The sequence below is a fragment of the Oryctolagus cuniculus genome, chromosome 14 (genome assembly GCF_051225735.1).
Source record: "Oryctolagus cuniculus isolate XC-2025 breed Fujian yellow rabbit chromosome 14, ASM5122573v1, whole genome shotgun sequence".
Taxonomy (NCBI): Eukaryota; Metazoa; Chordata; class Mammalia; order Lagomorpha; family Leporidae; genus Oryctolagus; species Oryctolagus cuniculus.
In genome coordinates, this window is record NC_142880.1 from 119,192 (window position 1) to 146,293 (window position 27,102).

Consider the following 27,102-nt stretch of genomic DNA (forward strand, 5'->3'; position numbering starts at 1 on the left):
GGAGACCTAGATGAAGCTCCTGGCTCCTGGCTTCAGCCAGCCTTAGCCCTGGCCATTGCAGCCATTTGGGGAGTGAACCAGTGGACGAAAGATCACTCCTGCTCTGTAAGTCTGACTTTCAAATAAATACATCTTGGGGGAAAAAAAATGGTATACCCACAAAGGTATCCCATTCAGCCTTTAAAAGAAGAAAATTCTTCCATTTGTGACTACAATGATGAACATAGAGGACATTATGTTAAATGACATAAGCCAGGCACAGAAAGACAAATACAGCATGATCTCACTTGTATGTGCACTATGTAAGTCAAATTCAGAGAAAGAGAACAGAATGGTGGTTATGAGCAGATGAGGGAAAGAAGTGAGGGTGTGAGAAGAAAGGGACACAGCTGTCCAAGGGCACAGTTTCAGTCAGACAGGAGGAACACGGGATGGAGCTTTACTGCACAGGATGGAGACTGGTGATGCAACTTCCAAGTGGGTTTCAAAAGCCCTCACCAAAAGGAATTCATATGTATGATGCAATGGATATGTCAGTTTGCCAGACTTGATCACTGCACCATTTATAAAACATCACACTGGGCCCCACAATTTATATAACTCCTATTTGTTAATTTAAACTAAAAATTTTAGGGGCAGATATCATGGCATAGTGTGTAAACCTGCTGCCTGTGATACTGGCATTCCATATGGGCAATAGTTTGAATCCTGGCTATTCCACTCCAATCCAGCTTCCTGCTGTTGTGCCTGGGAAAAGCAGCAGAAGATGGTCCACATGTCTGGGCACCTCTACCCATGTAGAGACTAGGATGAAGCTCCTGGATTCTGGCTTTACCCTGGCCAGCCCTGGCCACTGCAGCCACCTAAGGAGTGAATCAACAGATGGAAGATCTGTCTGTCTCTCCCCCTACCCTTCTCTCTGTAATTCCACCTTTCAAATAAATAAATGTCTTTTAAAAAATAAAATAAAAATTTTAAAAGCATAAACTGTCAAACCGGATTTAACAAACAGGTAAAAACAAAATATACGTGTACAGAAAAAAAATACTTTTGAAAAAAATATTTATTTGAAAGGTAGGCTTAGAGGGAGAGACAGAAAGAGAAATCATCCATCTGTTGGTTCATTCCCCTAATGGCCACAACAGCCAGGGTGGACCAGGACGAAGCCAGGCGCCCAAATATTTGGGTCATCACCCACTGCTCTTCGAGTGCATGTGTTAGCAGGGAGCTGGATCAGAGGCACAGCAGTCAGGACCCCAACTGGTTCTTCAAAATGAGACGGAGGTCAGTGCTGCAAGCAGTGGCTGAATCCACTGTGTCACAATGCCAGCTCCCCATAAAAACACTTTAAATTCAATGATACAAAAAGGCTGACATTTAAGGGGCAGAAAGACAATACATCATGTAAAAGGACTTTGAATGAGTTAGATATACTGGCTGGCCATCTCCAAAATGGACAGAATAGACTAAAACAAAACAAATCTTGAGACAAATAGATATTTTATAGTACTAAAAGGCCCAACCAATCTGAACAACTAACAATCCTAACATATGTACCTAACAAAAAAAGCTCAACATTAAATAAAGGGCAAAAGTTCACAGAGAATTAGACTGTTCAATAATAGGTCTTGCAAATGTCAATATCCCACTTTCACTAATTAAGAGAAAAAACAGTAAGATTGACAAGGATATAAACACAATGAACTGACTTAATAAATGTTTCCACTTCATCTATATAATTCATATACATTTAGATACAGACACCACACACATCCAACAACGGAATACACATTCTGTTCAAGTGAACACGGAATATTGTCCAGAAAAGACTATTTGATAGTTCATAAAACATCCTACATTTATCCTAAATTCAAAAGGATTAAAATCATACAAAGTATGATTTCTGACCATAGTGGATTTGAACTGAAAATCAGTAATAGAAAGATATTTAAGGAGTTTACAAACAGTTGAAAGTAAGCAATATACTCTAGGCTAGTGAGTTACAGAAGAAATAAGGCAAATTACGACTGAACATGAAAACACAACATACAAAAACAAACATAATGCAGTTAAAGTAGGGGTTAGAAAAAAGTTACAGATGCAAATATCTACATTTTTAAAAGACCTGAAATCAATCAGCTAGTCTTCCACACTAAGACATGAGCAAAAGGGAGAACCAAAGCTGAGAGAAAACAAGAAATAAAGATGAAATTGGAAAGGACAGAGAAATCATACTTCGTTGCTCACTGGTGGGAGATCAGCAGTGGACTGGCGGCAGATGGGGAACGACATCCCTGCTCACCAAGACTGCAGAACCTCTACACCCAGCCCAGCCCTCAGGTTCTCTTCAGGACTCCATTCTGCCTGACTTGCTCCTGTCCCCTCTCTGGATTCCCCCTACGCCTCTGAGAAAGTAACACCGCACCTGCTGTCCACAAACCCAGCACTGAGTCCCGGGGAGGGCCAGGCCAGCCTTCACCATCTACTGCTCTTGTCTACTCACCTCCTGCCAGGCCTGCTCAACTCTCTGGGACAGGAACAGAGCAGCATGCAGGCCATGCCCTGCTTCTACGTGGAGAGTGAGTCCATTCAGATTTCAGGTATGCTAGCAAGACATTGAGTTTTAGGCCACAGGCAAAAAGCTGTGCCACTCACCACTCAGCAAAGTCACCTCCAGCCCTTGTCCAAAGACTCAAGTGTCACATAAGGGGCCTAGATGTAAGACGCATATGTGGTGGGCAAAGGGCAGGGGCAGGAAACCCAGAACCCCTTCACAACAAGCAGCAAATGAACAACCACCCATACCCAGGGGTGTTCCCTGTACTTACAGGGCTGCTCCGGTGACCAACGACCAGAAACTACTCCACACTGGGACACAGACCAGGCTCTCCATCTGGACAGGATGTGTAAGGCATGAGTTATGCCCTCCTCACATTCCAAGCTGCGTGCACAGTTGGTCATGCCATCCCCAGCCACTCCTTCCATCCTCCTGACCTCATTTCTGGGCCCTGAAGAGCCATGAACTAGGCCCAGAAGAGAGGCTGTGCAGTGACACCCTTCCCTGTGTCCCCGGTTTCAGCCATGCCCCAGTGCATACCTTTTCTCTCCCATTTCTGCCCCTACCTTGGAGCCTTGGTCTTCTCCTTACTACTCACAGAAATTCTAGGAGCAGTGAGGGAGCCTCTAGACTCCAGGCTGCACTACTGCAGAGACTCCAAGGTGGAACCATCAGTAAGTCTACAGGCTGCATGATTCCTGTAGCTCTTCTCCTGGGGGATTGCAGAGCCTGGGCTCTGATGAGCTTCCATGTGTTCCTCAGCCCATAATTTACCTTCTCCTAACTGTGGGATATTTACTGTGCAGCTGGTAATATTGTGCCAGCTTGGTAGAAAAAAACAATGAAAGTATGTGGGGGAGGACTGCTTGAATATTACTCAGCTGATAACTGAGGTCTCCACTTCCATCTATTACTGCTATTTCTTACCCCTATTTTCTATACCTCATTCAATTTCTTAATGCTTATATTTATTTGAAAGGTAGCATGTGTGTGACAGAGAGAGAGCAAGAGAGAGAGAGTGAGAGAAAAGATTGCATTTGCTGGTTCACTTCCCAAATGGCCATAACAGCCAGTGTTGGAACAGGCCAAAGCCAGAAGCCTGGAATTCCACCCAGGTCCCCCACGTGGACTGCAGGGACTCAAGTACTTGAGCCATCACTAGCTACCTCCCAGGATGCACACTCGTAGGAAGCTGGATCAGCAGCAATGCAGCCAGGACTTGCATCAGCACTCCAATATGGAATGCAGGTATCCCAAAGGGTGGCTTAACCCACTGTACCACAACACTTGCCCATCTCAGTTGCTGAACCCAATGGAGAGAGAATACTGTAGGGTTCTCCCAAGAGGATGGTAAATATGTCTGCTCCTTTAAAAAATTCCCTGTACATATATGCTAAGGCTCAACCGTGAGATGTGCATTTACAGATGCTATCATTACCTGAAAACGTGGACTTTTGATCAGTACAGACTTTGCTCTATCACTAAAAGTGTTTTCTGCCTTAAAAACAACTCTGCATGGGGCCAGTGCCATGGTTAATCCTCCACCTGCGGCGCCAGCATCCCATATGGGAGCCGGGTTCTAGTCCCAGTTGCTCCTCTTACAGTCCAGCTTTCTGGCGCCGCGGCTCACTAGGCTAATCCTCCACCTTGTGGCGCTGGCACACCAGGTTCTAGTCCCGGTCGGGGCACCGGATTCTGTCCCGGTTGCCCCTCTTACAGGCCAGCTCTCTGCTGTGGCCCGGGAAGGCAGTGGAGGATGGCCCAGGTCCTTGGGCCCTGCACCCGCATGAGAGACCAGGAGGAAGCACCTGACTCCTAGCTTTGGATCGGCGCGGTGGGCCGGCCGTGGCGGCCATCTGGGGGGTGAGCCAACGGAAGGAAGACCTTTCTCTCTGTCTCTCCCTCTCACTGTCTAACTCTGCCTGTCAAATCAAAACAAACAAACAAACAAAAACCTCTGCTTTGTTTTAGCTAGTTTTTCTCTAAAATACACATAATTTGTTTCCCATTACTTCTGTATTTATCCTCATTTTTGTTGTTTGCGTCTCATGATTTGTATCTGGGAAATTCCCAGAAGGTATGACAAGGGCCAATGGAGCACTGGAGGTGAATGGGGGTGAACTGCAGGCCTGTCCTCAGGACGGGAGACAGTACAGACACAGGTACAGCTAGAATATCTACTAATGCATTTGTAGCCCTTATACCTAGGAATGGCCAGGTCACAAGGCTCATGTGTACTGAGAGCTAAGCCCAATGCAAATCAAATCAGAATTCAGGAAGGGTTCTGGAGGGAGCCAGCATTGTGGTACATTAGGTTAAGCTGCCATTTATTTGCGAACCCAACAATCCACAAGAGCATAAGTTTGAGTCCCGGATGCTCCACTCCTGATCCAGCACCCTGCTAATGTGCATGGGAAAAGCAGAAGATGGCCCAAGTACTTGAGTCCACCATATAACAGATCCAGAAAGAATTCCAGGCTCCTGGCTTTGGCCTGGCCCAACCCTGGCCATTGTGGCCTTTGGAAGAGTGAACCAGAAGACAGAAGATCTCTCCCTCTCTCTCTCTCTCGCCCCTTCACCCCATCTATCTCTCCTTCCTTGTAACTCTGCCTTTCAAATAAATAAATCTTTTTGTGAAAAGGTCTCTGTGGACATAGAAAGAAGTTCACAAATACTTTAAATAAAATTACAGATCAGTGTGAGGGATGATAATGAAACAATAAAGACTATATTAAGAGGAATATAAAGCTACTATAATATTCAACATTATCATATTTTTCAACAAGTGCCTGCAAACAGTTCAGTGAAATAAAAAAGGAGTCACACCTACCAGATAAATTCAGTCAAGTCAAGGCTCAATTAAAACAGGAGTAACCCATCTAAACAAAGTATAAGCAAAACGACCAAATAAATAAAAGAAAAAAAAAACACACCAGCACAGTATCATTCACAGGAAGACCGCCTGGACTTTAGGCCAATTGGACACTCTGCTCACAGCCTTTCTTCATCCTGTAAACGCAGAATGCAGATACTGCAGGCAGCTGTAGGCCCATACAAGTCTGGGGTTATCACAAATACAGTGATCACCAGCAACTCTGTACCATGGAAAAACACGTCTCATGCAGAGCTGGATTATAGTTTTATGGCCGACACTTAGGAATCATATGATGCCCCTGTGGTTATACAGCTGATCTGTACTGGAATAATGTGGGCAAAGAATAAAAGAAAAATAGCCACTTCAAATACTAATTTAGTAAATGATGACGGTTTTTTAAAGAAGTGGGTGTTATGGACTCAATATTCCCAAAATTCACATGTGAAAACAAGAGCTGTTATATAACCACACCCACAGTAGGAGTCTAAAAATAAAGGCTGTATGTACAAGAAAAGAGAGTACAATATGGAGAATACACAGCCAGTCTCTGTCACGCAGTATTACTCCCCTGTGTGCAATACCTAATACCTGTGACGTGTGACTTCTGCCAAAAAGTTTTCCCATATGCATTACACTTAGGGTGCCTTCTTTGTGTGACATTTGTCGAGGTTTGACTTACAAAAGGTTTCTCCCCATTTATCACGTTTATAGAATTTCCTTTTGTGTGATTTATGACATTCAATGAGCCCTTAGAGTAGAAAGTTCTGCCATTCTTTATATTCATATGCTTTCCCACGTGAATGAGTTCTTTGATGGGTCCTGAGGTATGACTTCCGGCAGAAAGTTTTCCCACATTCATTACACGCATAGGGCTTTTCCCCTGTGTGAATGCTCTGATGCATAATGAGGTTTGACTTGCGACAGAAAGTTTTGCCACATTCATTACATTCGTACGGTTTTTCCCCTGTGTGGGTTCTGTGATGCCTGCTGAGATGTGACTTCTGGCAAAAAGTCTTTCCACATTCACTACATTCATAGGGTTTTTCCCCTGTGTGAGTTCTCTGATGTATAGTCAGGTCTGACTTTCGGTAAAAGTTTTTTCCACATTCATTACATTCGTAAGGTTTTTCCCCTGTATGAGTTCGCTGGTGCATGCTGAGATGTGACCTCTGACAGAATGTTTTCCCACATTCACTACATGCATAGGGCTTTTCCCCTGTGTGAATTCTCTGATGCTTGCTGAGGTTCGACTTCTGGTAGAAGGTTTTCCCACACTCATTACATTCATAGGGCTTTTCCCCTCTGTGAGTTCTCTGATGCATGCTGAGGTGTGACTTCCTGCAGAAGGTCTTTCCACACTCGTTACATCCATAAGGCTTCTCCCCTGTGTGAGTTCTCTGGTGCATGCTGAGGTGTGACTTGTGGTAGAAGGTTTTCCCACACTCGTTACATCCATAGGGCTTTTCCCCTGTGTGGATTCTGTGGTGCATGCGCAGATGCGACTTCCTAAAGAAGGCTTTCCCACATTCATTACAAACATAAGGCTTCTCCCCTGTGTGAGTTCTCTGATGCATGCGGAGATGTGACTTGTGGTAGAAGGTTTTCCCACACTCGTTACATCCATAGGGCTTTTCCCCTGTGTGAGTTCTCTGATGCATGCTGAGGTGTGACTTCCTGAAGAAGGTTTTCCCACACTCATTACACTCATAGGGCTTTTCCCCTGTGTGAGTCCTCTGATGTCTGCTGCAGTTTGACTTGTGGTAGAATGTCTTTCCACATTCATTGCATTCGTAGGGCTTGCCCTCTGGGTGAACTCTGTGATGGATAGTAAGGTTCGGTCTACAGATGAAAGGTTTCTCATATATCCCTATATGTGGTCTCTGATTTAGTATAAGATCTGCTTTGCTAATGAAAGTTTCCCCAAATGCAGTACATTCAGAGAGTTTCTCGTCTCTGTGTGTCTGCTTGCGTTCAGTGAGATTAAACTTTTCATAGAATGCTTCCTTTCCTGTGTGAGTTGTCTCTCCAACAATGAGAGCTGACCGATCACAGGGCTTTCCATATTCACTGTATTTATAGGAGGTCTCTCCCATTTGAATCATCTTATGTGTAAAGAATAATTCTTCACTGTTGAGGGTTTCCCCTTGTTCATTATATTCAAAAGGCTGATGCAAAGTGTGAATCCCATAATGCTCACCAAGATGCTCACAGCCTCTGAGAGAATTCCCAGTCATATGGTATTCACGAAGTTTCACTTCAGCTTGCATCTCAGCAGGCTCGCTAGGAAGGAGCACATTCTGATAGATATTGAACACATGAGGCCCCAGTCTTGAATAACTTCCATTCCTCAAAATCAGTTCTGAAATATAGTTTGGGCTCCAATTACATGTTTTTCTTAATTCAACTCTTTCCTTAGTTGATGTATTACTGTTTGCAATTACAAACTGCCAGAAATTTATGTCTTGATTTTCTTGGCCGGTCTCAATCACATCATCAATTTTCTGGACAACTGAAATGAGAAAAAAAAATCCATATTCATGAACCACATCTAAGCATCACTCCTAGAATGCTCACACAAAGGTAAATAAACTTCTTCCTACCCTAGTGACACAAGATTTTAATTATGGTAAGCATATGTTTTTTCTCCTTAATGAGTTAATATAATAAATAATGTAAATGGTTCTTCCAATGTTAAACCATGCTGTTTCTTGCTGCTTTGTTCTTTTCTTTTAATAAGCGAAGAAATATTTAGTAAAAATATTCACCCACTACCTAGCTGTAGTACTGAATACTTTTCATCTGCCTTTTGTTTTCTCTGTTCTTTTACTCTGGCTTTTTACAATAGCAACTATGTACGTTTCATGCTTCTTCTTTGCTGCTCTTTCAGCTTTAAAGATGACAAAGTTATCTTGGATCAGCTATCTGCAGGTGCAGAAGAGGCCCACCAGTCTGATCCATAAGCAGGAACATGGTTTGGAAGAGAACTATCACCTACGTTTGTCTAGTTTTCACTCTTCCCAGGATGGACACACAAGAACTTTCTTTGGAGAACATAAAACACACATATCTGATGCATGAAGCCAGTTGTCGTTAGGGCTGGGACTTGGGAAAAATTGGTGAGAACAGCTCAACAGAGCCAACTTCTGCTGAGCTCTTCTTGTTCTCCCTGCCCAGTATGTACTGACTGACCTGAGACGCTCTGGTTTAGGGATTCTTCTACCGTCCATGGTTCTGCTCCTTGTTCCAACTTGAAGATCACCTCAGGTTTGGTAATGCAGAATCCTGTTAATGGGAAATAACGTAGGACTTTGCCAGACTGCTAGCTCAGGTCCTTTGAAGAATGACAACAGCTTAGCTTCAGGAGCTGTGCAATGAAACAGCCAATCTGAACTTTTTGCTAGTGTTTATTGTCACATTCTTCACAGACTGGAATCCTACACCTAGATAGCATTAAACCATATATAAAGTTCATGTATTTCTCAAAGGAAAGGTTCCACTTGGGAGTTACTGGGGAGTTTTGCTCACCCAAGGACAGCAGGCTGCTGTAGGTCTCCAGCATCACATCCCTATACAGGGTCCTCTGAGCACTGTCCAGGTCCTGCCACTCCTCCCAGGTAAAATCCACAGCCAAGTCCTCAAATGACACCAACACCTGCAACAGCATATTTCTCCTCAACATATCAGCTCTTGATCACAAAACAGGAAGACTGAGAGTTTATTCTTCTGAGTGTCACATATATATGTCTTACATACGATGCAGCTCACTTTTTATTCTATATGGCAACAGAAAGAAAATCACAGTAAAAACATATTGCACCTGTATTATTAACTTGTACTTTCCAAAAATAGTACCATGAAGTTTCCTTTATATACCTGGAAAGGTTCTTATTCCTAGCAAGATAAAGATGAATAAAATTTTGATTCTGAAAGCAGCTCACAGGCTAGTCTGAAGATGAAAGTATAAACACATACCTGAAATAACACAGCAGATAAACTGAGGTGCCTGTTCAGTGTAGGGCAGCGTAACAAAGAAGCAGATAAAATAGACTGCTTTGAATTATAAGATTGCACTTCACTGAAAAAACCAATGATGATGAAATCTTCTATAGGAATGTGTTCTCATGAATAAGAAGCAACAGAAGAGGCCAGTGCTGTGGCATGGTAGGCTAAGCCTCCGTCTGCAGTGTTGGCATCCCACAGGGGCACCGGTTTATGTTCTGGCTGCTCCTCTTCCAATCCCACTCTCCGCTATTGCCTGGGATAGCAGTAGAAGATGGCCCAGGTCTTAGGCCCTTGTAACTGCATGGGAGACCTGAAAAAGCTCCTGGCTTTGGATCACCCCAGCTCAGGCCATTGTGGCCATTTCGGGAGTGAACCAGCAGATGGAAGACCTTTCTTTCTATCTCTCCCTCTGTCTGCAACTACCTCTCAAATAAATAAATAAATCTTTAAAGAATCAACAGAAACCAGGTACTGGTAAAAGCACAATGAATACACACCAAGCGAATGAAACTGAAAATAGCACATTGTCTAGGCGAGTGTTCCTGGGATGTGATGAGAGGTAAAGGCAGTAAAAGGGCTCAACAACTGATAACTGAGTTATTCTATATTTAAACACTCGACTTAATTTCAACAATAAAACTTTTATGGACCTGTTTTTAATTATTTATAAAACATGTTCATAATCATCTTCATATTTCCCTTAGCATCCAAAAGAATTGCTACTCTTCACATGAAAGTGATTATGCACTTGCTAAGCCCAGGATATAAAGGAAGGGCCAATAAAAAGCGGTAAGTTACTAGATCAAACTTGCATTTTGAAAGTCATTCCCCAGAAGGACCTAAGGAACACTTAGAGGTGGGAGAAATCATTGTGAGACACGACCAGTTATCATCAGCACACAGAGCAGTAAGAATACAGAATCATCATCATAAAAAGGGAAAGGAAGAAGATTCAACAGTAATTGCTACGCAGATAATGAAAAGTAGAGTTTAGTTTCACGATGTCTGTCTGAGTAGTTAGGTAGATACTAGGACTGAAATCAGGAAAAAGAACAAAAATATGGTGGAAAGATGTAAGAATGATCCTGGACATACTGTGCTTGAAGTTTCTGTAGTGAAATATGGGGGGGGGGGGGGGGTGTTCAACTGCCAACTAGAGATATGATACAGAGCTCAAGAGAAAAATCTAAGATGAAGATAAATATTTGGGAAGCAGAATTTCAGTGATGCCTGAAGCCTTAAGAGTAATGGCTAAAAGAGAAGCTGAGTATAGAAAGAAGAAAATGAACAAGTATATAATCTGAGGATACACTGACATTCACTAAAAGAAAAAGGGAAATATTCATAGAACAAGACAGCAAAGAAGAAAATTTTAAGGTTTATTTCAGGAATAAAGAACATCTCAATCTTAAGAAATCATTAACATGAATATATATGATTTGAAAAACTTTTTGCTCCAAAATAAACTTAGATTTTAATTTCATTTTTCACAAACTTTTTAAACTACACTCATGTATTTTATCAAATTCATAACCACCCACATAGATACTGAGAAAAGTATATTTTAAAATGTCCCATTTGTAATGAAGAGCCTTAATAAAAGAGGCTCAGGGCACTCTTCCTTAACATAAAATGTGGTGCCGGTGCCACGGCTCACTAGGCTAATCCTCCGCCTTGCGGTGCCGGCACACCCGGTTCTAGTCTCGGTCGGGGTGCCGAATTCTGTCCCAGTTGCCCCTCTTCCAGGCCAGCTCTCTGCTGTGGCCAGGGAGTGCAGTGGAGGAAGGTCCAAGTCCTTGGGCCCTGCACCCCATGGGAGACCAGGATAAGTACCTGGCTCCTGCCATTGGCAGCACGGTGCACTGGCTGCAGCGCACCGGCTGCGGCGGCCATTGGAGGCCATATATATATTGTGTATCTCTTAGCCCAAGAATCAGCACTGTAGTTAAAGGGGAAACACTGAAAGCTAACGATACTTCATTAATGTAATTATTTAGCACCAGACAAGATGTGTTAATCAATTCAAAGGAAAATAAACAATTGAAAATAACTAATCTGCATACAATTTATACCTACAAAAGTAAATCTCCTAAAAACTACTCCAAACACCATGATGCAATAAATTAACATAAAAATATAACACATAAAGTCATCATACAAATCCAACATTAATACAGTAACAAAAACAAGAAAGTGAAATATCTAGCAATATATGTAACAACAACAAAGTACACAACTGTACTTATATGATAGAAGGGAAATATGTGAGTCCAAAAAAAGAAGAATATATTCATGGACAAGATTCTGCATCACAAACATGTCAATTCTCCTTAAGTCAGTAAACTGATTTAACAACCTAATGGAAACAATTTACTCATATATGGAGACAAGCTAATTCAACATTCATGTGAAAAATTAAAGCTGCAGGGGCCATGGCTCACTTGGTTAATCCTCAGCCTGCAGCGCCAACATCCCATATGGGCGCCAGGCCTTCCAGTCCAGCTCTCTGCTGTGGCCCGGGGAAGGCAGTGGAGGATGGCCCAAGTGCCTGGGCGCCTGCACTCGCATCAAAGACCAGGAAGTACCTGGCTCCTGGCTTCAGATCAGCGTAGCTCCGGCCATGGCGGCCATGTAGGGGGTAAACCAATGGAAGGAAGACCTTTCTCTCTGTCTCTCTCTCTCACTGTCTCACTCTATCTGTCAAATAAATCAAAAAAAATAAATAAATAAAGCTGCAAGAATAGACAGTATATGATGGATTATATTTCCCTTCACCCCAAATCAGTGTCCTTACATGTTTTCATCATCTTGGGCTGCCAACACAAATACCATGCACTGGGTGGCTTAAACAACAGATATTTTGATTATCACAGCACAGTCCAAAATCAACATACCAGTAGATTCAGTTCCTGATGAGGTCTCTCTTCCTAGCTTACAGACAGGAGCCTTCCTGATGTATCCTCATAGGGTGGATCTCTCTCCCGCTTCTTCTAAGGCCTCAAATCCTATCAGATTATGGCCCTATCATCATGACTTCATTTAACGGTAATTACCTCTTAATAGTCCTATTTCTAAAGTCACACTTGGGCTTAAGACTTGGCTCAACTATCTAAAATCTGGGAGGACCCAATTCATCCATTGCATTAGTGTCTTTCTCTGCGGAATAATTAAACGTACCCTTGCAACATAACTCACATAAACTGATTGGTGGTCCTCATCTGCCTTGTTTGACCAATGACATGTGAGTGAAAGTGACAAGTGTAAGAGCCAAGCATAAGCCACCAAGTTCTCTCTCTGCTACAAGGACCAACAATATTATAGAAGACCAAGACCCTCCGTCTGGAACTTTGAGAGAGGAGGAAGGAACAAAAGCAAATCTGACCCATGACAGACAAGTAATGAGTCAAAAAGAAACATTTCTGTTTGGAATAAGTGGTAAATCAATCAGGAAAACGAAAGAAACACCACCGACAACACTGACAAGTAGTACAAGGATGGCCATCTATGCTATCCAATAGCCACATACTTAAAATAGCATTATTTAAGGTTACCTTCAAGGGTACACCAAAAAGTTACAGAAGAATGCAATTAAGAGAAATTTACTTTGGTGTAAAATATTTAAAATTTGTTACAGCAACACAAAACAGACTAAGCAAAAAAACAACAGATATTTTCTCATCTCTATGAGACAGAAAAAAAAAAATGAGCACAAGCTCAGAAACTGGTAGAGAAATTTAGAAAGTAATCTCATATATGAGAGTACTTCAGAAACTCTGGAAGAAATGGAAGCTTATTTGGGAAAAAATTTTGAAATCTACACATAGCTTTTTTTTTTCTATCTTATGTAAAAGATCTGCAAAAGACTGAAAGGCAGACTAATATAGAGAGAGGGAGAAACAGAAATAGATACTCATCTTCTCTCCTCTGGTCCACTCCCCTCGTGGCCACAATGGCCAGAGCTGAGCCAGTCCAAAACCAAGAGTCTGGAACTCCATATGGGTTTCCCATGTAGATGGCAGAGGCACAAGCATTTGGGCCATCTTCTGTTTTCCCAGGCCCATTAACAGGAAGGTGGATCATAAGAGGAACAGCTAACTTGAACCAGCACTGATATGAGATGCTAGTGTCACAGGGAGCTGCTTAACCTGCTGGGCCACAATGCTGCCTCCACATGGCTTCCAAAACACTTATTTTCCAAGGTCTTTTATGAAGACTCTTATATGCATGAATTTCAAAATTATTTTGCACCAAAATAAACTTATCTTTTAACCATATTTTCCATAAACTTTTTAAAAATTGATTGATTTGGGAGGCAGAATTACAGACATGGAGGAAGAGACAGAGATCTCTTCCAGTTCACTCCCCAGATGGCCAGAGCTGGGCCAGACTGAAGCAGCCAGGAACTAAGGGACTTCATCCAGGTCTCCCACATAGGTGGCAGGTGCCCAAACACTCAGGCCACCTTCCACCACTTTTCCCAGGTCACTAGCAGGGAGCTGGATCAGAAGTGGAGCATCCCAGACACAAACCAGCACCCATATGAGATACCAGCATCACAGGTGACAGCTTTACCCACACACCAAAACGCCAGCCCTTTCCATAAACTTTTAAAAATTTATTTGAAAGATAAAGAGACAAAGACAGAGAAAACAGAGGGAGAGCCCCCATTCCCTGGTTCATTCCCCAAATGCTTGCAATAGCCAGGGCTGGGCCAGCTGAAGACAGCAGCTAGGAACTCAACCTGCATCTCCTACATGCGTGGCAGGGACCCAGCAATTTGAGCCATCGCCTGCTGCCTCAGGGTGCACATTAGCCAATCGCGAGAATGGAGAATAGAGCCGGGACTTAAATCTAGGCACTTCAATAAGGGACACAAATGTTCCAAGTGGTGAGTAACCCCTGCACATGAGCATTCAGAAGTTATCCTCATATATACAAGTGTAGTTACAGAAGGAAAATAAAGACGAGATGGAGCACAAAATGTGTAGTCAGAATAATAAATAATATTTTATTCCCAAATTTTAAGAAAGCAATCAAAATGTTCAATGACCCTTTCTTTCTTTTCTTTTCTTTTTTTTTTTTTTTTGGACAGGCAGAGTGGACAGTGAGAGAGAGAGACAGAAAGGTCTTCCTTTTGCTGTTGTTTCACCCTCCAATGGCCGCCATGGCCGGCGCGCTGTGGCCGGCGCACCACGCTGATCCGAAGCCAGGAGCCGGGTGCTTCTCGTGGTCTCCCATGGGGTGCAGGGCCCAAGGACTTGGGCCATCCTCCACTGCACTCCCTGACCACAGCAGAGAGCTGGCCTGGAAGAGGGGCAACTGGGACAGAATCCAGCGCCCCGACTGGGACTAGAACCTGGTGTGCCGGCGCCACAAGGCGGAGGATTAGCCTACTGAGCCTCGGCGCCGGCCTCAATGACCCTTTCTATAAGGATAGATTCAAAGAAAAGCTACTCTAGGCAAATCACAAACTGAAGAAACCCAAAGATAAAGACTTTGACAGCAGTGACAGAAAAAAACACACAGAATACTGGGGTACAACCATACATGAGTGATGGCTGACTTCTCATCACACAATGGAGACATCCTGAAAGTGCAGAAAGTGATATAGAATCCATGATTCTATATCCAGTGGAACTATTCTAAAAAAATGAGGTGAAATAAAGACATTTTCAGACAAGAAAAGTGACATAATTGATCATCCACAGACCTACACTGTAAGAATACTCAATAAAGTTCTCCAGTCTGAAACAAAATGATGCCAGGCAGTGATCTGCAAGGACAGGAAAGGCCACTAAAAATGCTAAAACATGTGTGGGTACCTGTACAGAACCAGAGCCTTTTCATTGTCTTAACTTCTTTGAAAAAAAATACTATTTAAAGAAAAATTATCACAACACGTGAAACACTCACATATTGATCCAATACACAAAAATATGTACAAAAACAACAGTACAAATGATAGAGGCCACAAATGTAACTATTCTATTGCAAGGTCCCTATTTTATGTGAAGTCCCTATATTTTATGTGAAGCAAAGCAATACTACTCCAAGTATACTGTGATAAAGATTCATATTGTAGGGGCCGGCACTGTGGCACAGCGGGTTAAAGGACTGGCCTGAGGCACCGGCATCCCATATGGGCACCAGTTCTAGTCCCCGCTGCTCCTCTTCTGATTCAGCTCTCAGCTATGGCCTGGGATGGCAGTGTAGGATGGCCCAAGTCTCTGGGCCCCTGCACCTGTGTGGGAGACCTGGAAGAAGCACCTGGCTCCTGGCTTCAGATCAGTGCAGTTCCGGCTGTTGTGGCCATTTGGGGAGTGAACCAGCGGAGAGAAGACTCTGTCTCTACCTCACTCTGTAACTCTGTCTTTCAAATAAATAAAATAAATCTTTAAAAAAATAAAAAATTAAAAGATGCATATTATAAGTCCTTAGAGTAATTAATAAAAAATTAATGCATATAGTGATATCAGTGATAAAACAAAATAGTGTGCATGTTGTCCATGGCTGTCATAACAAAGTGCCACAGCCTAGGAAGTTTAAACAATGAAAATTTATTTTTTTCACAGTTCTAGGGTCCAAGTTCAAGCTGCCTGCAGAGTTGATTGCTTGTGAGGACTTTCTCTTTGGTTTAAAGATGGTCAACTTCTAACCATGTCCTCATATGGCCATTTCTGTGTGTGCTCCCGTCTGGTGCCTCTCTCACAAATACACCAGTCCACATGGTGCAGAGATCACCAACAGGACATCAATTAACCCTAATTATCTGTCTGAAGGTCCCATCTCCAAATATAGTCGCTTGAGCTTTGGAGTATCCACATGAATACTGGGAGAGAATACAATTCAGTCTATAACTCAGAACTAAAAGGTTGATACCAAAATGGAATATTAAAATATTTGATCTGTAGTAGGCATTTAGCCCAGAAGTTAGGATTCTCGTATCTCACATTGGAGTGCCTGAGTACAATTCCCAGCTCTGTCTCCTGACTCCCGTTTACTGCTAATGGAGAGTCTGGGAGGCAGCAGTGATAACTCCAGTTAGTGGGTTCCTGCCACCCACGTGGCAGATCTGAACTGCGTTCCTGGCTCTTAGCCTCGGCACCAGCCCTATCCTAGCCATCGTGGACATATGGAGAGTGACAGTGGATGGAAGAGGCCGGCGCTGTGGCACAGCGAGTTAAAGCCCTGGCTTGAGGCACCAGCGTCCCATATGGGCACCAGTTCTAGTCCCGGCTGCTCCTCTTCTTATCCAGCTCTCTGGGAAAGCAGTGGAAGATGGCCCAAGTGCTTGGACCCCTGCACCCACATGGGAGACCCAGAAGAAGCTCTTGGCTCCTGGCTTCAGATCGGCGCAGCTCTGGCCATTGCGGCCATATGGGGAGTGAACCAGAGGATGGAAGACCTTTCTCTCTGTCTCTCTCTAACTCTTTCAAATAAATAAAATAAAATCTTTTAAAAATAAATGAATAAAATAAATATTAGAGGACATTTAAATATATATGTTAAAAAAAATAGTGGATGGAAGCATTCTCTCAAATAAATAAATTTTGATTAACCAAAAAGAAGGTAGCCCAAGAAAAACAGAGAACAGATGAGAAAAATAGAAAATGAGTATAAAATGTCAAAACACATCTTAATCATATTAACAATTAATTTGGGACCGGCGCCGTGGCTCACTTGGTTAATCCTCTGCTTGCGGCACCGGCATCCCACATGGGCACCGGGTTCTAGTCCCAGTTGCTCCTCTTCCAGTCCAGCTCTCTGCTGTGGCCCGGGAAGGCAGTGGAGGATGGCCCAGGTGCTTGGGCCCCTGCACCCGCATGGGAGACCAGGAGGAAGCACCTGGCTCCTAGCTTCGGATCAGCGTAGCTACAGCTGTAGTGGCCATTTGAGGGGTGAACCAATGGAAGGAAGACCTTTCTCTCTGTCTTTCCCTCTCTCTCTCTCTCACTAACTCTGTCAAATAAAAAAAAATTAATTTAAGGGGCCAGTGCTGTGGCATATGTTAAGCCTCCACATGTAGCACCAGCATCCCATATGGGCACTAGGTCATGTCCCAGCTGCTCCTCTTCCAATCCAGCTCTCTACTAAGGACTTAGGAAAGCAGCAGAAGATGGCCCAAGTGCTTGGGCCCCTGCCACCCATGTCAGAGATCCATAAGAAGCTCCTGGCTTAGGATCTGCCCAGCTCTGGCCATTGTGGCCATATGGGGGGTGAACCATGGGTAAAAGACCTCTCTCTCTCTGTAACTCTGCCTCTCAGATAAATAAATAAATGTTTAAAAAATAATAATTAAGTATAAATGAACTAGTAATTAAGGTATAAAATGGCAGACTTGCTTATAAAATCTAGATACTTCAATATTATATAAATAAGTGCAATATGTAAAATACAATACACAAAGACTAAAAGTAAAGGGACAGAAAAAGATACAAGATGGAAACACTGATCATAAAAGTAAGTGGGTATCTTAGTAGTGTACTGTAACATAAAATGTATTATCACAGAGATTTCATAATAATAGAGCTGTACATCAGGATGATAAAATACTGATAAATGTACAATGACTTTAAACTTGAAATATGAAATCAAACCCATAGAATCAAGTGGGAAACTAAAAAAACTCATAATAAAATCAGACAATTAACATCTTTTTTAGTAACTGATGGAACTAGATGAAAGAGTCAATTAGGGGGGCTGGTGCTGTGGCGTAGCAGGTAAAGCCACCACTTGCAATGCCGGTTTGAGTCTTCACTGCTCCACTTCTGATCCAGCTTCCTGCTAATGCCCTGGGAAGGCAGAACAGGATGGCCCAAGTCCTTGGGCCCCTGTACCCATGTGGGAGACCTGGAAGAAGCTTCCAGCTCTTGGCTTCAGATCAGCCCAGCTCCAGCCATTGTAGCCATTCGGCAAGTGAACTAGTGGATGGAAGACCTCTCTTTCTCTCTGCCTCTGCCTCTCTGTAACTCTGCCTTTCAATTTAAAAAAAAAAAAAAAATCTTTTAAAAAAATCAGTTGGAACACATAATGGCAATATATTCACTCATATTTAGAGAGTACCACGCGGAATACCCACCAAGATGAAACACATGGTGAGCCATAAAACAACTCTCAAGATTGAACTCTTAAAGTATGTTCTGTGATCTCAATGGAATTATAGAAGTCACAAGAAAAAAGAAATCCAGAAGAGTCTCAAATATTTAAAAACTAAATGAGTGAAAGAAAAAAAAAAAAAACCATAAGGCAAATCAGAATGTATGTTAAAAAAATACATCATAACATCGACATCTGTAGATTAAAGGTGGCCAGAATTTTTTTCTTGATCCTACCTTTGAGGCAGAAACTGATTCCCCTTGAATGTGGACTGGCCTCAGCAACCTGCTTAGCTAACAGAACACAGCAAATTCAGAACACTGCAAACCTCGGGGCTGACCCTGTGATATAGCAGGCTAAGCCTCCACCTGTTACACTGGCATCCCATATGGGCGCTGGTTCGAGTCCCAGCTGCTCCTTTTCCAATCCACTCTCTCTTATGGCCTGGGAAAGCAGTGGAAGATGGTCCAAGTGCTTGGGACCCTATCACCACGTCAGAGAACCAGAAGAAGCTCCTGGCTTTGGATCTGCCCAGCTCTGGCCATTGCAGCCATTTGGGGAGTGAACCAGCGGATGAAAGAACTCTCTCTTTTCCTCTCCCTCTGTCTGTAACTCTGCCTCTTAAATAAATAAGTAAATCTTTAAAAAAAAAAAAAAAAAAGGACCTCATTGGGGTAAACACAGTACCTTAATTGGAAACATACTGAAACTGTGATTGAATATCAGTTTCTAAATAATAGTCATTTCATATTTTATGTTATGATATCAAGCTATAATTGTGAATTTAAAATGTTAAGAAAAAACTTCAAGACATTGTGGTTGGCATGAATTATTTTCCATGACATTGATATTGAACAAAAAACAAAAGAAAAAAGATAAAATTAAAATTTCTGGTCATCAAAAGAAACTATCAGGAATGAAAAGGCAACCTATAGAATGGAGAAAACTTTTGCAAATTCTCTAATCGGAGATTAATATCCAGAATATGGTATATAAGAAAACTCTATAACTCAAAAGGGAAGTCAAAATCAAAGAAAAATGAGCAAAAGATTAAACAGCCTTTTCTTCAAAGAAGATATGCAAATGGCTGATAAACACATGCAAAGAAGCTCAATGTCAGTAACCACTGGAGAAATGCAAATGAAAACCATAATGAAATATCACTTTACACTTATTGCAATGTCCATTACAAAAAAGAATAACAAATGTTGGAAAGGATGTAGAGAAATTAAAACTCTAATAAACTCCTGGTATGAATGTAAAATTGTGAAACCAATATGGAAAATGGCATGGAGACCTGAAAGAACTACACAATTCTATTCTTGTGTATACACACAAAAGGAAAAGAGGTTCATAGCAGCATTATTCACAACACCCAACAAGTGGAAGCAATTCAGGCTTTCATGGAAGGCTGAAGGAATAAATACAAGGTGGTATATACATATGTTATTAGTCTGTTTTGTGTTTCTAACAACACAACACCACAACTAGGCAAGTTATAAAGAAAGAAGTTTATTTTGGCTGAAATTCTAGTCAAAAGGTTGGGGAGGGGCAGCACAGGGCATCCCACAGGAAGAGACTGGGAGCGCGCCCATGTCTCCTTTAGTTCCATCCTCACAACCCTGTAGGATCCTGATTGCCTCCCAAAGGCTCCACCTCTAATCACTGCATTTAGATTGAGTTTTCACCCTCTTAATACCTCACAGTGGGAATTAAAGTCCAACATGAGTTTCAGAGAGAACAGACCATATTTAAACCATAACATACAACAGAACACTAATGAGCTTTAAAAAGGAAATTTTGAAAAACGCTACAATACAATGAACTTTATCCTACACATAATAAGCCAGTTAACAAGAGGACAAATATTGTATTATTCCACTCATATGAGGGTCTAAAAGTTGGTAAATTTACAGAGATAGAAAATAGATTAGTGCTGGGGCCAGCACTGTGGTATAGTGGGTAGAGCTGTCACCTGCAGTGCCAGCATCCCACATGGACACCAGTTTGAGTCCCGGCTGCTCCACTTGCGATCCAGCTATCTGCTATTGCCTGGGAAAGCAGTAGAAGATGGCCCAAGTCCTTGGACCTCTGTACCCATGTGGGAGACCCAGAAAGAGCTCTTGGCCCTGGCTTCGGACTGGCCCAGCTCCAGCCGTTGCAGCCATTTGGGGAGTGAACCAACTGATGGAAGATCTGTCTCTCTCTGTCTCTACTTCTCTCTGTAACTCTGCCTTTCAAACAGATGAAGGGAGGAAGGGAGGGAGGGATGGAGGGAGGGAGGAAGAAAATAGACTAGCGATTGCCAGGGTATGTGGTAAAGGGATATAGGGACTAAGTGTTTGGTGCATGCAAAGTTTCATCTGGGGAAAATACAGTAATTTCTGTACATGGAGTACATGGATGGTGGTGAAGATTCCAAAGTAATGTGACTATACTTAAAGGCACTGAACTGCCATTTTAAAATGATTAAAGTGTCAAATTTTAGGTTATATATATTTTGTCACAAGTTTTTTTGTTTGTTTGTTTTTGTTTTGTTTTGTTTTTTTTGACAGGCAGAGTGGACAGTGAGAGAGAGAGACAGAGAGAAAGGTCTTCCTTTGCCATTGGTTCACCCTCCAATGGCCGCCGCGGCCGGCGCACTGCGGCTAGCACACCGCACTGCAGCTAGCGCACCACACTGATCCGATGGCAGGAGCCAGGTGCTTCTCCTGGTCTCCCATGGGGTGCAGGGCCCAAGCACTTGGGCCATCCTCCACTGCACTCCCTGGCCACAGCAGAGAGCTGGCCTGGAAGAGGGGCAACCGGGACAGAATCCGGTGCCCCGACCGGGACTAGAACCCGGTGTGCCGGCACCGCAAGGCGGAGGATTAGCCTAGTGAGCTGCGGCGCCGGCCAAAAAGTTTGTTTTTAATCAACTGTTAATCGCAGCTCTAAGCCCATAAACATAGCTATGAATAATGCATACATCTTTCTCCTTATTCACTGTTAAGTTATTAGCTGATATAATAAAATGCAATCTTTCAAACAGCATCAAAACATGACAAGTTGTAATTTTGTATTAGTACAAACTATAGATAAAATCATATATATATACACATATATAGAGCAAAAGTTACAAATCATTAACACCTATGCTTCCTATCTTCTTTATCTTTCTGCTTCTGTTCACATGCACCCCACTAACTCCTGAATGCTTTCTCACACTGACTCCTAAGGCTGTCACTATACCTACTGGCTGCTTGTTCAGCTCCAGAGGGAAAGAAATTCTCTCTCTCTCTCTTTCTGCCTCTGCTTTTCTGTGACTCTGCCTCTCAAAAAAATAATAAATCTTTTTCTTTAAAAAAAAAAAGGAAAGAAAGAAATCACATCATGAGCTAATAACATCCACCTAGTTACATAAAGAGCTTCTACATCCATGTAAAAATGAAAAAATATCATATTTTTTTAGCACCAACAGTCCCTCCTTTATACACATTCCAGTAGGCATTAGAATAAACATTTAAAAACTTAAAAAAAAAAAAAAAGCAAGCAGGATCTGACACCAAATAAACCTACGGGTGGGGAGAGTCCAGGAAAAACACCCATTTGGTGGCATGGGTCAAGGCTCGCTCATAGTAATACCACATAGAAGGAGAAAATGAAGTATGTAGTTTTCACATTGGATTTCTGGATCTGAGGTATCTTTTGGAAAGCAACAAAGAAGCGCCGAACTGGGAGTTGAAATATGATCCAAACGATGAGGAAGGTGTGCAAGTCAGAGAGAAAAGTTGGGAATGTCAGACCATGGCAGGCCAAATCAGTCATGGAGAACTGCTGAGTGAGATAAATGGCACACCTGGATAAGCTACATCAAGGAGAAGAAAGTACAAGAATTCCGGGAAAAAAAGAAGGCACCATCAAGCAGGCCATGACAGAAACCAACAGAGAAGAGTCTGAAAGAGAACATCATGGACAGCAGTTGCAAATATGGCAGAAGATTCTATTAGAATAGTATTTAGATGTGACTATAATTTAGGTTACTGGTAAACTTCTGAAGAACTGATCTAAGACTACAACAGCTAGATTAAAGTGTAAACAAGCAATGGAAACACCTGCCTGAAAATACAACTGGGAAATCCTTGGTATCAACTGCATATAGAACGACTGAGAGAAATATATGGAGAGCCATTTAAAGATCGAAAGTCTATTCTACCCTCCACACATTCCTGGTTCTATAGGTGAATCAAGCACAGCTTTTTCCCAAAGCTGTCTGAGATCACACTATTTTAGCAATTCCAAAAAACTTCATTAACTTAGTCATGTGTTAGCACAAATTAAAACACTGTCCACTACATTACCTATGTAACAAATACAGATCCAGACTTCATATCCTATGAGAATTACACATGTTCTCCTCTTAGAGCTGCTTTAAAACATGTAATGACTAAATCTTTTTGCTATGGTATCAGAAAGACCAGAGATACTCTACTTATATAGCTTATACTCTACTTATACAATATAAGTATACTTATACTTTATACTCTACTTAGACAGCTCTAAAGTCGCATAACCACAGCAACTTTAGCTTGTTAATGTATATTTCTCTGATGCTTAATTTTATTTAGTTTTACTTTCCCATTTTCATTAGTGCATACCCATTGTAAAACAAGCTGAGCAATAAACTAACTTACTGGAGATGTATTCATTTTCTTTGTTCGTGGAAACATGTAGAGGACTCTGGAATTACAGCTGCAAGAGAGGGTGAAAGGAGGACATAGTGAGAGAAATGGTCTGAATCACCTCTAGATTCCACAGTGCAAAGCAAGATCATGATAGAAACCAACAGAAAATGATGCATTAGGTGGGATAAAACCCAAAAACAAAAGCTTCTTTGTGAGAAAAATAATATAATTAAAAATAGAGAGCAGATGATAAACCGTCATTCTATAGTTCCTGGTAACACCAGCACAGGAACTGTTCCACGGGGCTCATCTCAAAGTGTTGACTCAGCATTACATGTGAAAAAGAGCAGGAGATGCCTCATTGAAAATTCACCCTCAATTCTATTAATCAGTAGATATTAAATACAAGGTAGTATTAGGTTAATGAAAATAATTATTTGCTACTGATGTTATAAAATTAACGCTATCGGGCCGGCGCCGCGGCTCACTAGGCTAATCCTCCGCCTAGCAGCGTCGGCACACCGGGTTCTAGTCCCAGTCGGGGCGCTGGATTCTGTCCCAGTTGCCCCTCTTCCAGACCAGCTCTCTGCTGTGGCCAGGGAGTGCAGTGGAGGATGGCCCAGGTGCTTGGGCCCTGCACCCCATGGCAGACCAGGAAAAGCACCTGGCTCCTGGCTCCTGGCATCAGATCAGCGCGGTGCGCCAGCCGCAGCGCGCCGGCCGCGGCGGCCATTGGAGGGTGAACCAACAGCAAAGGAAGACCTTTCTCTCTGTCTCTCTCTCTCTCACTGTCCACTCTGCCTGTCAAAAAAAAAAAAAAAAATTAACGCTATCACTAAGAAATCATTTTTAAAGATGGTTGCTTAAATCAGTTACAGTACAGGCCGGCACCGCAGCTCACTAGGCTAATCCTCCGCCTGCAGTGACGGAATCCCGGGTTCTAGTCCCGGTTGGGGTGCCAGATTCTGTCCCAGTTGCTCCTCTTCCGGTCCAGCTCTCTGCTGTGGCCCGGGAAGGTAGTGGAGGATGGCCCAAGTGCTTGGGCCCTGCACCTGCATGGGAGACCAGGAGGAAGCACCTGGCTCCTAGCTGCAGATCGACACAGCGCACCGGCCATGGCGGCCATTTGGGAGTGAACCAACAGAAGGAAGACCTTTCTCTCTGTCTCTCTCACTGTCTAACTCTGCCTGTCAAAATAAATAAATAAATAAATATAGTACAGTACAACAAAGGAAGAAATATTACGTTGTCACTAATATTTCCATTATAGAAAAATACTTGGGTGCTGTTATTTTTCTACCAATATAGACATATCACACAGGACTCCATATTAGTGTTTCTATTAAATTTCAGAGAAAAATAACCCATATTTTTGGCCCAAAATTGTATATGGAAAATGTACATAATATATATTTGTTGTGGTATACTTTCACAGTAATGGTTCCAAATGACACAGCTCTCTATATCAATGCCACAGTCCTTCCCCACAATGCCATTTCACTTGTTTTAGTCAATGGACACCAGTAAAGGTGATACACAGTTTTGAAAAGTATATGTCTAACTGGGGCCGGCGCTGTGCTGCAGCGGGTTACTGCCCTGGCCTGAAGCGCCAGCATCCCCTAGGGGCGCTGGTTCAAGACCCGGCAGTTCCACTTCTGACTCAGCTCTCTGCTATGGCCTGGGAAAGCAGTAGAAGATGGCCCAAGTCCTTGGACCCCTGCACCCGCGTGGGAGACCCAGAGGAAGCTCCTGGCTCCTGGCTTCAGATGGGCACACCTCCGCCCTGTTTCGGCCAATTGGAGAGTGAACCAGCAGATGAAGATCTCTCTCTCTCCCTCTCTCTCTCTGCCTCTCCTCTCTCTGTGTAACTCTGTCTTTCAAATAAATAAATAAATCTTTAAAAAAAAAAAGTCTATGTCTACTAGAGTTTGCCTTCTTGGAACAGCTATTTTGTGAATAAGCATGTAGCTTTCCTGTTGGAGACACAGGGCCTAGCCAAAACACTGCACATACTACTATTCATATGAGTAAAGCCATTACAAGGGACCAGCCAAGAGAGCAGATGATAAACCGTCATTCTATAGTTCCTGGTAACACCAGCACAGGAACTGTTCCACGGGGCTCACCTCAAAGTGTTGACTCAGCATTACAAATAGAGATTGTTTTCTAACCTAGTGTTTGTTGATGTGTTACATATGCCGATAAACACCAGGGAGGGGAGAAAGAACTGAGGTATATAACAAATACCATCAATACAATTCATGAGCTCATGCAGTTTTCCTAAGTATGCAAAATAACCAGATGGAGTCAGCAAGGCTGCTGGCACTAAGAGTGGCCATGTGAATCAGACACGAAGACTGTCTGGAGATGATAAGACTATGTTTTAAATTTTTACATGTATGTAGCCATTGTATTTTGTTTACTTATATTTTAAGAAACTAATTAGCAGTAAAAGTATGATTCAGCCTAATTTTCTCATCTGAAATAATGGAAAATAGGCTCACATTATGCTATTGTACTATTTATGATTGTCAAGAATGGATTAGTGACATTGTGAGGCAAAATTTGAGTTATAAACCTTTTGGGCTCACACAATCAATAGACAGCGTTTGGGAAAACCAGACACTGGGAGAGTTCACGGAAAAGACTTCTAAAACAACATTTGTTCTAAATTGACCGCAGCTTCTGAAACTGATCTCAAACACAAACATGAATTTCAAATTTATTAAAGAAAAATAGAGAACGCTAGTCAGAGTCAGGATGCATGACATCCACAAAACACGCGACACTGATCAACTCACTGTTTCATCTTTCTCACCAGGCGGAAAGACCCTGGCCACCCCTTCCTGAGCACCCAGGAAGGGCTGTAGGGCAGAGGGGACATCAGCAAGTCTCTGCATGCCAGGTGCGGGGACACTCGAGGTTTGAGAGCACTCCAATTCCGACAACAGTGAGGGGGAATGAAATGCGGGGAGTGTTAGGCAGGCCATCCCTGCACCGCAGGACACAGCTCGGGATCCCCTAAGAAACACCTCCCGGCCCTGTCTATTCCTTCTCGACCCACTCACTCTCCCTTCTCAAAGTTGGTCCAAATCCGCCAACACCGCCCCGTCTCTGACAGCTGGCGGATGAGGCAAGGTAGCATCAGGCACAGCGTGTTCACTCCGGCCAGCACGATCCACAACTGCTTGGGCCATGCAAAGCCAGGATCTTCACCCGTCCTGGAATCTTGAGCTTTGCTGCGAAGCACCGCGGAGAGGGTATTCCTGCAGGTGCACTGCCAGCCACCGGGGCCCTCCTTCACTCGGCTTAGTAACTACCCATTCCAAGGGCCAGGCGATCGCCCGGCACCCGCACCTCCCCTGCACAGCTCACTGGCGCTGTGCGCCTCTGTAAACTCACACCGGACGGCAGCGAGGCAGGACAGCGGCCGCACTCGCTGCAGACAGCACGGACCCCGCAGACGTAACCACCGCTCATCTCAGAGGCAGAACGCGGACTCGCGCCGCACACTGCCCAGCCGCACGAGGCCTGCAGCCAGCTCTGTACACCCGGAGGCACACATCCGGCCTCCCGGCAGGGCAAGGCCATCACCGAGGTCCAGCACCCGCGGAGGATTCCACGGTAAAGCCCCTCAGGCAGGCCCGGCTCCAGCGCTCGAGGCCCACGACGTGTCCGCGCCTGTCACGTGGGCACAGCCGTCCGCTCCCCAGGCGCCCCGAGGCCCAGCGTTCCCCTTTCGCCCTCACACCAACCTTCAGGGACGCAAAAGTCAACACCTCAGCCTGCAGAAGTGATAAGGGCAGCCACAACATCTGGATTTCCGGAAAAAAGATGGCGACAGTGGGCGGGGCAGCACATGCGCAGAAGGAACTCGGGAAAGGGCCTTGCAGGGCACTGTGCTGGTG

General features: G+C 43.3%; 1 protein-coding gene across 4 annotated transcripts; it reads right to left on the reverse strand.

The window, feature by feature from the left end:
* Positions 1-5,288: 5,288 nt before the first annotated feature.
* Positions 5,289-27,102, reverse strand: LOC100358570 (zinc finger protein 510). 4 transcript variants are annotated; one of them, XM_017339038.4, is made up of 5 exons: positions 26,950-27,102; positions 23,204-23,261; positions 8,958-9,084; positions 8,622-8,714; positions 5,289-7,941 (listed from the first exon to the last, which is right to left on the reverse strand). In XM_017339038.4, the coding sequence occupies exons 2-5, from the start codon at positions 23,237-23,239 to the stop codon at positions 6,182-6,184; spliced, it is 2,016 nt and encodes a 671-aa protein (XP_017194527.2). In that variant the 5' UTR covers positions 23,240-23,261; positions 26,950-27,102; the 3' UTR covers positions 5,289-6,181. The 4 variants fall into 4 exon arrangements, with proteins under 4 accessions (XP_017194527.2, XP_069912387.1, XP_051694657.1 ...); XM_070056286.2 differs by having other exon boundaries at positions 8,958-9,205; positions 26,950-27,054; XM_051838697.3 differs by lacking the exon at positions 8,622-8,714.